Source organism: Manis javanica, chromosome 11 (genome assembly GCF_040802235.1).
Source record: "Manis javanica isolate MJ-LG chromosome 11, MJ_LKY, whole genome shotgun sequence".
NCBI lineage: Eukaryota > Metazoa > Chordata > Mammalia > Pholidota > Manidae > Manis > Manis javanica.
In genome coordinates, this window is record NC_133166.1 from 19,361,337 (window position 1) to 19,380,912 (window position 19,576).

Sequence of the window (19,576 nt, forward strand, 5' to 3'; positions counted from 1 at the left end):
TTTCTTTGCATATATAATAAAAATCAACACCACTTTTAAAAAAATTCAGTTGTATTTCTACATATCAGCAACAAACAGAAAATAAAACTTAATCATATTTATAACAGTATCATAAAACATCAAAAATAAAATAAATTCAATGCATCATGGAAACATCCCTATACTAACAACTAGTTTATTTCAATAATACTTTATAAAAAAGATCTGATAAGCAAAGTCATATACCATTTTCTTGGGTTAGAAAACTTACAACTGTAAAGATGGCTATTATTCCCACTTGCTTGATAAACATATTAAATGAAATCCCAATAAAAATCCTATCAAGGTTTTCTTTTCTGTGTAGAAATTCATATGAAAATGCAAAAGGACAGTAATAACCAAGGTGTTCTTGAAGAACAACTAAACCGAAGAACTTTAACAGATAACAAGACCAATTACAACATGAGATAAATTAAAACAGTGAGATAATGGCAGAAGAACTAACAAACAGATCAATGGAGCAGAACAAAGGGTCCTGTAACAGACATGCAAGTACATGATTATCTGATTTTTAAGACAAAAGTGAAACTGCTGTGGAATGGAGAGAGGATGGTCTTCAATAAATGGTCCTGGATCAACTGACTATCCAACAAAAATGAATCTTGACTCTTACTTTCTATCATACACAAAAAATGAATTCCTGAGGAATTAAAGATATAAATGTGAAAAGTAAAATAGTAAAATGCTTAAAAGAAAACATAGAACATATATTTGACATTAAAATGAGCAAACATTTCTCAAAAAGGCCTTAAATATAAAAGACTGCTAAAATGGAACTTCTCATGTAAAGGTATCATTAAAGACTGAAATAGGAAGCCACAGAATGGGAGAATACATTTTAAATGCATATTTGAAACAAAGAACCCAAATCCATAATACACAAAGAACACCTATCCAAAAAAATTGTCAAACCAATAAAAGGGAGGGGGATACAAAATCAATATACAAAAATTTGAAAATCAATATACAAAAATATGTTGCATTTCTATATACAACTACTGAAAGAAAGAGAAATTAAGAAATCAATTCCATTTGTAATCATATCAAAAAGAATAAAATACCTAGGAATAAATTCAACCAAGGAGGTGTATTCTGAAAGCTTTAAGACAATGATGAAAGAAATTGAAGAAAACACAAGTAAATGGAAATCTATTCTATGCTCATAGATAGGTATGATATAATGAGTCATAAGAAATACATGCTTGGTCGTTCATATGATCAAATATATACTTCCCAGATATATTTGGTCTTTATCCACAATTCCTGAAAACACTACAGAGTCTTAAAGGTGAAATGGGTGTTTTGTCATGTTAATGAGAGCCTTTTGGACCCCTATCCAAGGGCAGGAGCTGGAGGCTGAATGAGCCAATGGCCAATAAATTAGTCAACCACGATGATGCAAGGAAGCCCTCACCCAAACCCCTGAGAAGACCTTCTATGCATGGGGACCCAAATACCCACAATGCCACAGAGCCAGGCCCCAGCTCCACCAGGATAGAAGCTCCTTTATTTGAGACCTTGCCCTATGTATCTCTTCATCTGGCTGTTAACTTGTATCCTTTATGGTATCCTTTATTACACCGGTAAACCTAAGTGTTTCCCTGAGTTCTGTGAGCCACTCTAGCAAATTAATCGAACCCAAGGGGTAGGTTGTTGGAACCTCCAATCTGTAGCTGGTAGGTCAAAAGCACAGGTAATTGCCAGGGACTTGCAACTGGCATCTGGAGTGGCAGGTGGAGGGCAGTTTTATAGGATGGAGCCCTTAACCTGGGGAATCTGGTGCTGTCTCTGAGAAGAAAACATAAGAATTCAGTTCTCCAACACCCTGCAGGTTTTGGAGAATTGCTTGGTGTTATGTGTGGGAAGGACCCCTCCCATGTACTTACACACATTGGAATTGTGTCTGGGAACCCAAAAGAAGTTGTACTACTATTACTGCTGTGTATAATACTGTTATATATATATATATAGGGAAAAAAAGCATTGTCACAATAGGAATAATTAATATTGTCAAAATGACCATCCTGGTGAAAGTCTTTTACAGATTCAATGTAATCCCTATCAAAATACCAATGGCACTTTTTTACAGAACTAGAGCAAATAATTCTGAAATCAGTATGGAACCACAAAAAAAAGCACAACAGAATAGCCAAAGCAAACTTGAGAAAGAAGAACAAAGCTGAGGGTATCATCTTCCTTTGTTTCAAACTATATTACGAAGCTACAGTGATTTAAAAAGTATGGCAATGACACAAGAATAGCTGCATGGATCAGGGGACCAAAACAGAGAGCCCAGAAATAAACCGATACATATATGGCCAATTAATACTTTACAAAAGAGGCAAGAATATACAATGGGGAAAAGACAGTCTCTTTTTACATCAGTTAAAATATGGAAGCAACTTACATATCTGTTAATAGATAAATGGATAAAAAGATGTGGTATATAATATAATGGAATATTGTATTACTCAGCAATAAAAAAGAAGAAAATCTTGCCATTTGTCACAATGTGGACGGATTTTGGGGGTATTATGCAAAGTGAAGTAAGTCAGAGAAAGACAAATACCGTATGACTTCACTTACATGTAGAATCTAAAACATGAATCAACAGACAAAAAAAACAGAGTCAGACACAGAGAACAGATTGGTGGTTGCCACAGGGAATGGGACTGGGAGATGGGTGAAATAGATGAAAGTGGAAAAATTAGTGAGAATGTTTAATATCTTGATCTAGGCAATAGTTATATGAGTGTATACACATGTCAAAATTCATCAAGCTGTACACTAAAATTTGTGTATTTTATTGTATGTACTTCAATATAAATAGATAGATAGATTGTACAATAGGGAGTGGGGTGGGGAGAGGCCTGCAAAAGACTTAAACAAGTACTTCACCAAGTATTATACCTAAATATATTTTCAAGTCAAAAAGAAACATATGAAATAGTGTTAAACTTTATTTAGTCTTTTGGGAAATTAAAACTAAAACTTCAAGGAGATATTATAACATACCCACCAGAAAGGTAAAATTATAAAAGACAGAAAGTACCACATGTCATGCTAACAAGGATGTAGGACAAGAGATCTGATACACTGCTGGACTGAGAGGAAGTGAATGGATACAACCACTTTGGAAAACCTGGACACATCTACTATAGCTGATGATATCCCAGGACTATGTAATTCTGCTCCTAGGTTTACATCCAAAAGAAATTTTAAAACCCTCATTAAGAAACATGTACTAGAACATTCATGAAAGCATTGTCTGTTATAGACCCAACCTAGAAATTACATAAATGGCAAAAACAAGAATAAATAAAATTAGACTTATGCAATGGAATACTACTGGCAGTGAGAATGAAATAAGACTACGTGCAGGTAAGGATGAATCTTACAAACACAATGTTGAACAAAAGTCAGCACATAAAATATACATATTATATAATTGGATTTATATAAAGTTCAAAATTAGGTAAAATCAATCTTTGGTATAAATCAAGGAAATAGTCTGACTAGAAATATCCTGAATGGAAGGGAGCATGAGGAAGTTTCTAAGATTCTGGGGTCCTTGTAATGTTCTCTTTCTCAATGGAGATTCTACTTAAATAGTTATGTTCACTTTGAGAATCTGAAATACATGTGCATGTGTGTGTATTTGCATGCTTTTCTGTATGTTTCAACTTCAAAATACCTCAACAAATTTTTAGAATTTTTAGCAGCACATTTATACAAAGGTGACTATTTGAACATGTGGAGAAGAAAGGAAAACTACTGAATGTGGAGGTTAGGTTGTTTGTATGATGTTTTTTACTCACCTTTGTCCTGTAATGCAATTTGTTGCTTATGTAGTAATGCCACCTCCCATCCCAAAGCTTTCTTCTGTCTTTCCAGTTCATTTCGAAGCACCAAAATTTTTAATTGCAGGCACTCACTTTGTTTTCTCTAAATAATTAAAAGCACAGGTAAACTTATGAATATAAAAGTCACGGCTATGAATAATTACACATTCACAGAATTTCAAGATTAATGGTTTAAGGGACTTTAATACTCATCTAACTTAAAGATCTGCGCAACTTAACTATTAGCATCTGTCATTTTAATAAAAAGAATACAGATGCAAGCAAAAAGTTTAAGAGTAGAAGTAAAGTTAAGGAACAGCTTTTCTTGAGAACTCAAAGGCCGCTACAAAATATTTCAGGCCTCTTTCCTGATATGACAATATATTAAGACAAAACTTAATTTTTAGAAACAGAGAACTCAAAAAGTTAGCCATAGAGTTACAAGGAGCCAGCAATTTACTCCTAGGTATATATACAAAAGAATCCAAATACATGTTCACACAAAAACCTGAATATGAATGCTCATGAAAGCATTATTTGTAACAGCCAAATAGTGAAATCAATTCACTGATTGAATCAAATCATCTGAATAAATGAAATGTGATGTATCTATACAATATTATTTGATATGTCAAATAATCAAGAATATTATTTGATCAAAAAAAAAGAAGCACTGATATATGCTGCAACAGGGATGAACCTTGAAAATATTATGCTAGTGAAAGAAACTAGTTTAAAAAGGCCACAGACTCCACATAAATAAAATATCCAGAATAGGAAATTCATAGAAACAAAAAGTAGACTTCCATCCTTGCCAAGCTGAACCTAAGTACTCTAATGCCCTGCAAACTTCAGAGAAGGCCAAGTAAGGACCTGAGGCTTTCATCCCTTCCAGGCAGTACCTGGAAGGGACTGGGCTTGCAGCAATAACACAATAACCCTCTTCCTCCCGGCTGGCAATACCAGAGGAGGCTTAGTGGAGGGTCAGAGCTTTGACTATTATGCAGTGCTAATGAAGCCACCACGTTATCAGTGAAGGTCATGTGGAGCGCAGTATCAAGGCACTCCTATTCCTCCCAGCTGGGTAGGTATCAGTGAGGCCTGGTGAAGAGCTGAAAATCTCCTTCCTGGCCAGCAGTAATGAGCCCCTCATACATACACACACACACACACTCTTGGCTATCAATGGAAAACTGCTTGGGGAACCTGTACTTCTACACCCACCTGGCAGTAATGACATGGCACCCCTCTCTCCCCCTACCAGAGAAAGAGGTATCAGAGAAAGGTAAAACAGAAGGTTTGAAAAAGATGCAGAGAATTTATAACATAATACCCCAAATGTACAAGATTTAATTAAAAAATCACTCATCACACCAAGAACCAAGATGTCAAAGTAAACGAAAAAGGATAATCAATAGATGTTAACACTGAGATGAGAGATGCTAGACATGTTACAATTATGTGACAAAGACCTGAGAGCAACCAACATAAAAATGCTTCAATAGCAATTAAGAACATGCTTTGAACAAATAAAAAAATAAAATACCTTGGCAAAAAAATAAAACAACTCAGTAAAAAAAACGAAGACATAAAGAACCAAATGGAAATCTTAGAACTGAAAATAAGTGGAATAAAAAACTCAGTGAATAAGCTAAACAGCAAAATAGAGAAAGAGAAAATAATCTTTAAGCTGGAAGACAGAACAATAAAACTGTCCAATCTAAACAACCGAGAGAAAATAGACTGTACAAAAATAAACAGAGCCTCAGGGATCTATGGAACTATATCAAAAGATCTAACATTTGTGTCATTAAGCACCAAGAGGAAAGGATAAGAGAGCAGGAGTGAAAAAGTACTCACAAAAATACTGGTTAAAACCTTCCCAAATTGGCAAAATAAATAAATCTACACAATTAAGAAGTCAGTGAACCCCAAATAAAATAAATTAGAGAAAAATCACAAAAAAATGAAATCAGAAGCTGTTTTATTGAAAAGGTTAATAAATTTGATAAAACTCTACCTAGGCTAACCAAGAAGAACAGAGAAGAATACAGAAATTACTAATACGAGGAATTAAAGAGAGAGGCATCACAACTGATCCCACCAACACTGAAAGAATAATTAAAGAATACTATAAACAACTCTATATCTACAAATTTCATAACCTAGATGAAATGGACCAATTCCTTGAAGGACAATTTACCAAAACTCACACATATATATGTATAGGCCTATTCAGACTATCTATTCCTTTCAATTTCTTTCATATTAACCTTCCAAAACAGACAGTACCAGGACCAGATGGTTTCACTGGCAATTTTACCAAACACTTAAATAACAAATTATATTAATTCTTTAAAATCCCTTCCAAAACACTGAAAAACTCCCTAACTCATTCTATGACACCAGCTTCACCCATACACCAAAACTAAAGACATCACTAGAAAGGAAAGTTACAGACCAATATTGCTCATGCACATAGATGCAAAATCCTCAACAAAATATTAGTAAATCAAATCCAGCAATGTAATGGCCAAATGGAACTTATTCCAGGCATGGAAGACAGGCTTGACATTCAATGATCAATTAATGGAATTCACTACATCAACCAGGCTAAAGAAGAAAAATCATATAATCATATCAATAGATGTTGAAAAAGCATGTGACAAAATTCAACACCAGTTTATGATATAAACTCTGAGCAGACTAGAAATAAAAACTTCCTCAACTTGGCAAAGAACATTTAACAAAACCCTACAGCTAACATCTTACAGATCTTCCTCAACTTACAATGGAGTTATGCCCCAATAAATGTATCATAAGTTGAAAATATCGTAAGTCACAAACGCATTTAATACACCTAACCTATCAAACATTATAGCTTAGCCTAACCTACCTTAAACATGCTCAGAACCCTTACATTAGTCTACAGTTGGTCAAAATCATCTAACACAAATCCTATTTTATAATCAAGTGTTGAGTATCTCATATAATTTATTGAATACTGTACTGAAGGTGAAAAACAAAATGGATGTATGGGGACAGAATGGCTGTTAAGTGTGTGTTATCACGTGACTCATTATCACGTGACTGATTGGGAGCTGTGGTTCACTGCTCCACATACTGCTAGCTGGGGAAAATATCAAAATTCAAAGTACAGTTTCTACTGAATGCATTTTGCCTTCACACCATCCTTAAGTAAAAAATTTTAACTTAAACCATCATACCTCAAGGAGCATTCATACTTAATGGTTAAGGATCCAGATGCTTTATTCCTAAGGTGGAGAACAAAGATGTCCCTTTTCACCACTCTATTAAACGTGTACTGAAAGTCTTAGCTATGCAATAAGGTATAAAAATTAATAAAGAGAAACGCTCACTGACAGGGAGTTTGAAGGCCTGCAGTGGGGGCTCTCATGCCCACCACTCCTGGTCAATTACAGATCCCACAGGAAGGAAGAGACAGACACCTTAAAGCTCATACTATTTTGGCTACTTTGCCCCCCAGCAAAAGGGAAGAGTTTCTGCCTCTGCCAGCTACAGCCCTGCCAATGAGAGACTGTTACAGCTTGGCCAGTGAGCATCCACAACACATCAGTCTCCCAGCCTCCTCCAATGAGCTTTCTCTTGGAACAGTCCCCCAACTCTCCCTCTTCCTTCTATAAAAGAGCACTTATCTCCTTGTTTCTCCTGTAATTCTTGTGATTTTACCACTGCTTGCTCATACCAAATTGTAATTCTCTGCTGTTCTTGAATAAACCCATTTTTTGGGTAAAATAAATTACAGTTTGCTTTTAAGGTTAACAAAGGCAAGAAAAGGAAATAAAAGCTATACAACTGGGAAAGAAAGAAATCATCTTGATTGTCTATGTACAAAAATCCAAAGAATCAATCAAGCCGCCCCCCCCAAACAAACAAAAAACCCTCCTGGAACTAGTAAGTTATTATAGCAATTTTGCATGTTACAGTGTTAATATATAAACATCAATTTCTTTTTCAGGTAACAGTAAGGAACAATTGGAATTTAAAATAAACACAGCAACATCAATTACATTAGGACAAAAAAAATGAAATTCTTAGGTATAAACCTAACAAAATATGTAAGGGTCTGTATTAAGAAACCTAAAGAAACTATGACTGAAGAAATCAAAGGAGTTCCAAATAAATGGAGAGACTATCCATGTTCATGGATAAGAAGACAATATAATATTATTAAGTGTCAACTTTTCCCAATTTGATCTATAGTTCCAAAGAAATCCCAGCAAGTTATTTTGTGGATGCCAACAAACTAATTCTAAAGCTTATACGCAAAGGCAAAAAGAAACAAAAAAACAAAAAAAACCGATAGCTAATACAATACCGAAGGAGAAGAAACAAGTGTGGAAAATTGACACTACCCAATGTCACGACTTACTATGAAGCTACAGTAATCAAGACAAAACAATATGGGTGAAGGAACAGATAAATCAATGAAATAGAATAGAAAGGCTGGAAATAGACACACACAAATATAGTCAACTGATCTCTGACAAAGGAACAAAAGCAGTTCAATGGAGAAAGGATAGCCTTTCACCAAATAAGCTGGTGCCAGTGGATAGCCACATGCAAACAAACAAAAAATTTAGATACTGACCTTACACCTTTCACAAAAATTAACCCAAATGTATCACAGACCTAAATATGAGATTAAAAAATTATTATACAACTTTCAGAAGATAATAATGGAAAGAAATCTAGGTGACCTTGGGCTTAGAGATGGCTTTTTTGCATTCAATACCAAATGCAAGATCTGAGAAAGAAATCGATAAATTGAGCTTCATTAAATTAAAAGTTCTGTTCTGCAAAAACCACTATTAAGAAAATGAAAAGACAAGCCACAAACTAGGAATGAATATTTGAAAACCACTTATTTAATAAAGGAATGGAATCCAAAATATGGAAAGATCTCTATAAATTCAACAAGAAAAAAAATTTCTAAATGGTCAAAAGACCTGAACTGTCACCTCAGCAAAGAAGATATACACATGGCATATAAGCACATGAAATAATGCTCAACATCATTTGTCATCAGGGAATTACAAATTAATAACAATGAGATACCACTACACACCTATTAGAATAGTTACAATACAAAACACTAACAATACTAAATGCTGACAAGGATGTAGAGCAACAAGAACTTTGATGCATTGTTGATGGCAATACAAAATGGTATAACCACTTTAGAATGTAGTTCAGCAGTTTCTTACAAAACTAAATGTAGGAATGTTCGTATACTATATGATCCAGCAAACACACTCCTAGATATTTACCCAGATGAGTTAACAAGTTATGTCCACCATAAAAACCTATATATGAATGCCTACAGGAGCTTTACTCACAATTGCCAAAACCTGGAAGCAACCAAGATGTACTTCAATAGATCAACAGGTAAATTGTATGTCCATACAATGGAGTATTATTCAGTGATAAAAGAAATGAGTTTTCAAGCTATGAAAAGACATGGAGGAAATTTAAATGCATACTGTTAAGTAAAAGAAGCCAATTTGAAAAAGCAGCATACTGTATGATCCCAGCTGTATGACTTTCTAGAAAAGGCAAAACTATGCAGATAGTAAAATGAGCAGTGGTTCCCAAATATTCTGAAGGAAGGAGAAAAGGATGACTAGGTGGAGCACAGGTAATTTTTAGGCCTGTGAAACTATTCTGTATGATGCTATAATGGTGGATACATGACACTGTACATTTGTCAAAGACACAGAACTATACAACACAGAGAGTGAACCTTAATGTAAACTATAGATTTTAGTTAATAATATTGTATTAACATTGACAATGATTTTAATAAATGTACGACTCTAATATGTTAATGACAAAAGAATGGGAACTTTCCATATTTTCTGCATAATTTTTCTGTATACCTAAAACTACCCTAGAAAATGAAGTTTATTTTTAAAAAAGTCATATATCTGTAACTCAAAAAGTCAATTTTATTTAATGTTCACTTAATGAAACAAATGTTCATTTAGTAAAACAAATCCCAGACATGTTCTACCAGTTTAAGTTTGCTAAGTAAGTTTGTTAACTTACTTTCCCACATAAGTATTTACTACTTAAACTTATAAAACCACATTTTAAACTTTACTCAGATTCCTTTTTAATTCAAATATCTTGCCGGAATTTGCCTCCAGATAAAATCTGAAACCCTGCTCCCATAATGAACATATATGTGCCTGCACATGTTTGCATTCACACACAATTACTGCACTATAATTGTACATACCCTTCTCTCCTGGTCTTTATCAACAGTGTCAATAATACACTTTTCATGATTTTCCATGAGATAAATCTTAACCAAACAGCAATTTGGCGATACTTAATAAATTCTTGTCTCCTTCCTAAGATATATACTAATTAAAATTGTAATGGGAAAAAAATCCATTAAACAAACTGAGTGAGTAACCAAGTGCTGGGATAAATTGGTAGAAAACTTTAAAAGAGAAAAGTCAGCATCCCTATTTGATTCACAATGAGGAAGCATGGGCACCCAGTGAGACGAGTAACGGTATGGCCTTGCAGAAGCAACGGGCATGGAAAATGACTTTTGGCAGTGTGTAGAAGGTACTTTACAGTTATCATTTCTCACCCAAAATGCTTTCTCATCTCTGAAATACTGATTCTAAACAGATGGCATGATCATCTGTTAAAGACATTCAGGCCAAGAAAACAAGCAGAAAAGCTTACTTCCAAGAATTATTATTACATTTGACTGGAAAGCTCTATGAAATATGAAACATTCCTAAGCAATTTTTCCTGAACAATGCAAACATTTATGAAGGGCATACTATGTGCTTCTGGATGAATGAGAAATGGTTTCTGCTTTCTAAGGAGCTTGGGTCTAGTGGAGACAAAAGCCATTTTGCCCTGCCAATCCACTGTAAAAACAAAGACCAAAAGTCAATGGGTTGCTTATCATTAAAGAAAAAGGAATTATTTGGTAATCCAATAGTGTTATCAGGACCTAGAGTGCTTTTACATCACTGAGAGAAGAAATACATAAATTCTTAGAAAACAATTTTTTTCTACAAAGAGGAAAGGATTTGATTTCCTTAACTTAAATTTTTCCACAAAATATGTACATTGACAAATCCTACCATTTGCAACAACATGGATGGAGCTGGAGGGCATTGTGCTCAGTGAAATAAGCCAGGCAGAGAAAGACAAATGCCAAATGATTTCCCTCATTGTGGAGTATAACAATGAGGCAAAACTGAAGGAACAAAATGGCAGCAGACTCAGAGACTCCAAGAATGAACTAGTGGTTACCAAAGGGGAGGGGTGTGGGAGGGCGAGTGGGGAGGGAGGGAGAAGGGGACTAAGGGGTATTATGTTTAGTACACACGGTGTGGGGGATCACGGGGAGAACAGTGTATCACAGAGAAGGGACATAGTGGATCTCTGGCAACTTGCTGCACTGATGGACAGTGACTGCATTGGGGTATGGGTGGGGACTTGATGATATGGGTGGATGTAGTGGCCACATTGTTTTTTCATGTGAAACCTTCATAAGAGTGTATATCAATCATACCTTAATAAAAAATTAAAAATAAATAAAAATAAATAAAACACTAACAGAAATGAAAAAAAAAATGTACATTGAATTCTACTTGGGCAGAAATAAAAAGAAAAAAAGAAAAGCAACTTTTCAGAGAGCACTAGGATGTGTTTAGGTAGAGGGTTAATCTATTCCAGGGCAAATGCTCAAATTGGGATGTTTTCTAGAATCAAAGAACTAAGGGTACAAGTTAATCTAAATGCTAAGTTAATACAGGAAGGTGTGTTTATGGTGTGTTGTGGTCCATTTGTACAAACTGGCCAACTTGTAGGAATATATTAAGTCATTCAAAACCAGAATTACTGGCTTTAATTTCTATGAATAGTAGTAAACAAACCCTGCCTGAGTGGGATTTAGTTCTGCTTCCATTCTAATGCATCTAAGACAAATGCTCAAAGATCTTAATATTCCATAAGTATCATAGAGTAGATTTCTGTATTCTATTTATCTGTTTACTCCAAGTACAGTTAATGTCACATGTGCAACTCCAATTTTTAACAGTGAAATATTAAAGATTCATTTCAGAATAACAAACTAATCTGTAAATGACATATTTAAGGAAATAACTTTGTTCTCACAGATCACACTAGAGCTAAAAAAGCCTTAGGCAAATTTTCTCAAAGCATGGTAAAGGAAATGAGGGTTCCTGAGACAGTTCAGTTTGTTCAGATAAAAAATACTTTCATAATAGTAATGTTATCCCCCTTTCCACTTTCATTTTCTCATAACCATGTAGTGGAGTTTTCCAGACTCTGTTAGATTTATGATATCACAATAGATTGATTATAGAAGTAAATATGAGAATCCATCTCTCTTTTATTAATTAACCTAGGCATTATCAATAGATATACCTAAGTTCCCTGAGGTCTTGACAAATTTTAAGAGTATAGAGGAGTCTTGAGACCATTAAAGTTGAGCACTGGTGGCTACAGGCAATTTCCTCTACATTAATTTTCCTACCAAAATTGAAAATGACTAACAATATGAAAAAAAGTTTTAGAACTATGGCAGTTGTCTTATAAATTAACAAATTTGCTTTTAAATGACATTTTATAGGTTGTTTCTATTGCACTTACAGTCATCCAACACTAAGAAAGAGAAAAAAATTTACTTAGAAAATATTTAATTCAATCTATTATAGACTCAGTGGGAATTAACAGGCTAGAATCCAGATTCAGCTAGAGAGATGAAGCAAAAAATTTATAATAATAAAATGTGCATCAGTTTTATTTCTGGTATAAAAGAATGAACAAATAACAAAATGATCCTCTCATAAATAACAGCTATAGACTCAAGATAAAAAACAAAAAGCTACTAGTTGAGGGTTCTAGAGATTGATCAATGGCAGGTAGGTTTTAGAAGAAATGCAACCTGGTATAAGCAACCAACATAGAGTGAATTTCCCCTTTTCAGCAGCTTATCTCTAAGGGCAGCTGTGGTCAAACTTCAACAGAACGACAACTATCTTTGCTAGCCAGAGGAACCAGGGGAAAGAGAGCCACCTGAATGAAGGAAGCAAGAGAACTGGCATCCCAGATTCTGTTTAAATTCGGTGAATCTCTGACAGAATCGAAAACCACACATGCATGAGGGAAACAGAAAACAGCTATGCCCAAAGGTGAAAGTACTGAACTGAAATATGAGCCAATGTCCACTGCACACATCAAAGTTTGAGTCTAACCAAGTTAACTCTTGCTAAAAAAACTGACATTCTTCAGAGCAAAGTAACAAAACCCAGAGATTCTACAAAATTACATTTTCAATGTCCAGGATATAATGCCACATTACCCAATACATGAAAAGTCAGGAAAATGTAACTCATTCTCTAGGTAAAAGACAGCCAACATACGTCAAGCCCAAGATGACCCAAGATATTAAAATTACCAGACAAGATTTTAAAACATATTATATATATATGCTGAGTAAGAAAAAAGTAAGATACACTCATAATGAATAAAAATATAGGAAATCTCAGCAGAGTACTAGAAAATATTAAGAATCCAGGAGACTTCTGCTTCTGGTCAAAGTGGAGTAGGAAAAAGGAATGCTGCCCAACTAATTTTACTAGGCTACCACAATCCTAATACCAATCTGATAAATTAATTTAAAGCTATTGCATCCCAAAGATCACCCAGACAGAAAATATAAAAGGAAATAGAGGTGTTACATGACACATTAGGCTAGATGGACTAAAGAGATATTTACAGAACATTCTACCCATAAAGCAACAGAATACCCATTTTTCTCGGGTGTACATGGACAGTTCTCTAAAACAGATCAGATATTAGGACACCAAAGAAGTCTCAACAAATTTAAGAAGATTTAAATGGTATCAAGCATCTTCTCAGACTACAACAGAATGAAGCTAGAAATCAATTACAAGGAAAAAACTGGAGAAAACACAAACACATGTAAGCTAATAAGCAACATGCTTCTAAATAATAAATAGATCAAGAAACAGATAAAATAGGAAATCAGACAATACATGGAGACAAATGAAAAGAGAAATACAACAGTTTAAAATACATGGGATGCAACAAAAGTGGTACTAAGAGGGAAGTTTATAGCAATACAGGCTTACCTCGAGAAACAAGAACAATCTCAAATAAATAATCCAACCCTACAACTAAAGAAGCTAGAAAAAGAAGAACGAACAAAGCCCCAAATTAGTAGAAGGGGGCATATAATAAAGATCATAGTGGAAATAAATAAAATAGAGACAAAGAAAACAATAGAAAAAAATCAGTGAAACCAAGAGCTGGTTCTTTGAGAAGATAAATAAAATTGACAAACACTTAGCCAGACTTATCAAGAAAAACAGAGGACACAAATATGCAAAATCAGAAATTTAAGAAGTTACAATTGACACCACAGAAATTCAAAGAATTATAAGAGAATTCTATGAAAAATTATATGCTGGTAAATTGAACAACCTAGAGGAAATGGATAAATTCCTAGAAATATATTATCTTCCAAGACTAACTCAGGAAGAAACAGAAAATCTGAACAGACTGATTACCAGTAACAAAATTGAACTGGTAACAAAAACACTCAACAAACAAAAATTCAGGCCAACATGGCTTCACGGGTGAATTCTACCAAACAATTAAAGAAGGGCTAATAACCATCCTTCTTAAAATATTCCAAAAAATAGAAGAGGAGAGAATATATCTGAACTCATTTTAGGAAGCCATTATTAAATCTAATACTAAAACCAGGCAAAGACACTACAAAAAAAACAAACAAACAAACAAAAAAAACCTACAGACTAATATCTCTAATGAACATCAATGCAAAAATCCTCAATGAAATATTAGCAAACCAAATTAAAAAATACATCAAGAAGCTCATTCATCACACCAACTGGGATTTATCCCAGGAATGAAAAGATGGTACAATATCCACAAATATATTAATGTGATACACCACATTAACAAAACAAGGGATAAAAACCAAGAGATCCTGTCAATAGATGCTGAAAAACCATTTGACAAAATTCAACATCCATTCATGACAAAAACTCTCAAAAAAGTGGGTATGGAGGGAACATACCTCAAGATAATAAAAATCCCCAGCCAACATCACTACTCAATGGTGAAAAGCCAAAAGCTTTTCACAAGACAAGATGCCTACTCTCCCCACTTTGATTCAACACAGTATTGGAAGTCCCAGCCATGGCAATCAGACAAGAAAAAGAATTAAAAGGCATCCGAATTGGTAAGGAAGTAGTAAAACTGTCACTCTTTGCAGATGACATGATACTATATATATAGAATACCCTAAAGACTCCATCAAATAAACTATTAGATTAATAAACAAATTCAGCAAAGTTGCAAGATACAAAACCAATATACAGAAATGTGTCACATACTGTATACTAAAAGTGAACTAGCAGAAAGAGAAACTAAGCAAACAATTCCATTTATAATTGCATCAAAAAAAATAAAATACCTAGGAGCAAACCTAACCAAGAAGATGAAAGATCTATAATCTAAAAACTGTAAGACATGATGAAAGAAATTGAAGAAGACACAAATAAATGAAAATCTATCCCATGCTCATGGATAGGAAGAATTCATATTGTCAAAGTGGTCATCCTGCCCAAAGCAATTTACAGATTCAGTGCAATTCAATACCAACGGTTTTCCAGAGAACTAGAACAAAGAATCCTGTAATTTATATGGAACCACAAACCCCAAATAACTGAAGCAATACTGAGAAGTAACAAAGCTGAGAGTATCACACTCCTTGATTTTAAACTATACTATAAAGCTAGTGATTAAAACAGTTCGGTACTAGCACAAGGACAGACCCATAGATTAATAGAACAGAATAGCCCAGAAATAAACCCAGGATATATGGTCAATTAATATATGACAAATGAGCCATGAACATACAATGAGAAAAAGACAGTCTCTTCAATATATGGGATAGAGAAAGCTGGACAGAAAGATGCAAAAGAATGAAATGAGATCAGTATCTTACACTATACACAAAAGAAAACACAAAATGGATTAAAGACTTAAATAAATGTAAGACATGAAAACGTAAATGCTTAGAAGAAAACAAAGGCAAGACTCTCATGAACATCAGCATGAGAAATTTCTTTCTGAATATGTCTCCCCAGGCAAGGGATACAAAAGCAAAAATAAACAAGTGGACTACATCAAACTAAAAAGCATCTGCACAGCAAAGAAAACCCTCAACAAAACAAAAATGCAACCTACTGTATGGGAGAATATAGCTGTAAATGATATATCCAGTAAGGGGCTAATATACAAAATGTATAAAGAATTCATCCACCTCAACATCAAAGCAGCAAATGATCCAATTAAAAAATGGGCAGAGGACCTGAAAATACATTTTTCCAAAGAAGATAAACAGATGACCAACAGACACATGAAAAGATGTTCAACATCTCTATTAGGGAAATGCAAATCAAAGCCACAATGAGGTATCACTTCACACCAGTCAGAATGGCTACTATCCAAAAGGCAAGAAATAACAAGAGTTTATGAGGATGTGGAGAAAATGAAACCTTTCTACACTGCTGGTGGGAATGTAAATTGGTACATCCAGTGGAAAACAATATGGAGGTCCCTCAAAAAAACTAAAAATAGAAATACCATACAACCCAGCAATTCCACTTTTGGGAATTTACTCCAGGAGAAAATCACTAATTTGAAAAGATACATGCACACCTATGTTCACTGCATCATTATTTACAATAGGAAAGATACAGAAGCAACCCAAGTGCCCACTGATAGATGAATGGATAAAGATGTGATACATATACACAACAGAATATTATTCAGCCATAAAAAAGAAGGAACTCTTGCCATTTGAAACAACATGGATGAACCTAGAGGGTATAATGCTAAGTGAAATAAGCCAGACAAAGAAAGACAACCATATGATTGTACTTGTATGTGGAATCAAAAAAGCAAAAAAGATACAGACCAACAAATATAGACAATAGACTGTTGGTTACCATAGGGAGAGGGTGAAGGGACTAGAATTGATGAAGAGGATAAAGAGATACAAACTGCAAATTGTAAAATGTTAGATATAGGAAAAGAAGTGCAACATAGAGAATATAACCAACAGTACTGTAGTATCTTGGTTTGATAATGGGGTAATTATACTTATTGTAGCAAGCATCTAGCAATGTATACAATTATCAAGTCTCTGTATTATATATCTGAAACCAATATAATATTGTAAATCAACTTTACTGCAATAAAATACATAAATAAATAAAACATTGCATCCCAATATCCCTAATAAATATGGGCACAGATCCCTTAAATTAATACCAGACCAAATCTAGCAGATACAAAAAAGATTATGTATCATAGGTAAAGTCAGGTTTATTCCAGAAATGCAATGTTAGTTAAATCAATGTAGTTTGCCATGTTAAAAGAATCAAGAAGAAAAATCACATGATCATTTCAACAGATGCAGAAAAAACATTTATCAAAATTCAACATCTATTCATGGTAACTCTCAAGAAACTAGGGCTAAGGTAACTTCCTAAAACCAACGATGGGTCTTGCTAACATAATACTTAATGGAGAAAGGATAAATCGTTTCCCTCTACACTCAGGATCAAGGAAAGGATTTCCACTTTTATCCAACATTGCACTGTATATCTGTTGAAAAGGCAGAAAATTAAAGTGAATAAAGCAGTCTACATTTGCAAGTATGGTTCTTGATATACCAAATTCCCAAGTAATCTACAAGATAACTACTAGAACTAAAGAGTTAATATAACAGTTATAAAATATGAGGTTAACAAATTAAAATGAATTGTATTGTTACATACTAGCAGCAAACAAATGAGAAACAAAAATTAAAAAACTATCCATTTGCAACAATGCCAAAAACCTAAACACCAAACCAAACAAAACCTCTTATAAAAATACTGAGGAATAATTCTAACAAAAGATATCCAAAATCTCTATAGAGAAAGCTGCAAGATAGAATTGAAAGAATTAAAGAAAAACCTAAAAAAAGGAGATATATGCCATGTTAATGGATAAGGGACTCATTATTGTTAAGATGGCAATTCTCCACAAACTGATCTACAAATACTTATCACAATTCCAACAGGTATTATTTTCTTTCATAGAAACTGACAAAATTGATGCTCAAATTCACCTGGAAATACAACCTAGAAAACCCACAAGAATCTTTTAAATGAAAAATTGAGTTGAAGAATTTACCTACTTGGTTTTAAGATAACAGATCTATAATAATAAGGGAATTTTGGGTACTGGTGAAAGACAGATGTCCATCTAATCAAGACAAAACATCAGGCAAATCTCTATACGGGATATGCTATCAAATACCTGACTAGCAATCCTCAAAACTGTCAAAATCATCAAAAACAATGAAAGTCTGAGAAATTTTCACAATGAAGAAGAATCTAAGGAAGCATGACTACAAAATGTAGTATGGTTTCCTGGAGTAGAAAAGGGACATTAGGTAAAAATTAAAGAAATATGAATAGAGCATGGACTTTAGTTAATGATGATTTATCAATACAGGTTCACTAATTGTAACAAATGTACCATATGAAGGTAAGGTGTTAATAACAGGAGAAACTGGGTATGGGGCATATGGCATAACACTTTGTACTATTTTTGTTATAATTCTATAAATCTAGAAGTGCTATGAAATGTTGATTTTAAAAAAAAATGGGTGGAAACACTGGTGAGACTTGAATGAAGTCCACAGTTAACAGCAACATACCAATGTTAATATCTTGGTTTGATGATACACTATGTCACATGTACCATGTCAAATGTCATGTGGTTATAAAAGATGTTAACATGAAGAGAAACTGGATGATAGATGGAAACTCTCTGAACTATCTTGGCAAGTTTTCTTTAAATCTAAATTGTTTGTTTTTTAATAAGCAAGAATATTTAAACAAACTTCTTAAAAGATACATACACAAGTAACCAATAAAGATATGAAAAATGTTCATCACAAAAATACAACTATAAGGTAAAATAAGAAAATACTATGCACCCATTAGAATAACTAAAATTAAAAAGACTGATGTTTTAATGAAATGGACAGACCATTCAAACACCTAAGTTACCAAAGCTCACTCAAGAGGTAGATAACTCCAACAACCCTACAGCTATAAAAGTATTGAATTCCTAGTTCAAAATCCATAAAGAACACTCCAGCCTCAGATGGCTTCACCAGTAAATTCTACCAAACATCTACAAAATAATTCCAATTCTAGATATGTTATATATTCTTCCAGAAAATAGAAGAGGAAATATTTCCCAACTCGCTAGTTACAGTCAACATTGCCGTAACAAAACCCGACAGAGATATTACAAGAAAACAAAACTTTCCCAAATTATTATGGGAAAGTACAGACCAGTACTCTTTCTGAATACAGACACAGAAATACTTTAAAACTGTTTAGCGAATTGTATCTAGTAATATACATAAACAGAATAATTCATCATAAACAACAGAGGATTTTCCCAGGAATGCAAACTTGTATTAACATTCAAAAATCAATCAATGTTGGCCAACATCAAAAAGACTAGCAACA

At 33.8% G+C, this 19,576-nt stretch overlaps 1 protein-coding gene across 2 annotated transcripts in view; it reads right to left on the reverse strand.

Moving 5' to 3' along the window:
* Positions 1-19,576, reverse strand: part of UVRAG (UV radiation resistance associated) — a 328,593-nt gene that overhangs the window by 148,056 nt on the left and 160,961 nt on the right. For both annotated transcript variants that reach the window (XM_073215998.1, XM_073215999.1), the window contains exon 8: positions 3,858-3,984. In XM_073215998.1, the coding sequence (XP_073072099.1) occupies positions 3,858-3,984 (127 nt within the window). The remainder of the gene's footprint in view (positions 1-3,857; positions 3,985-19,576) is intronic.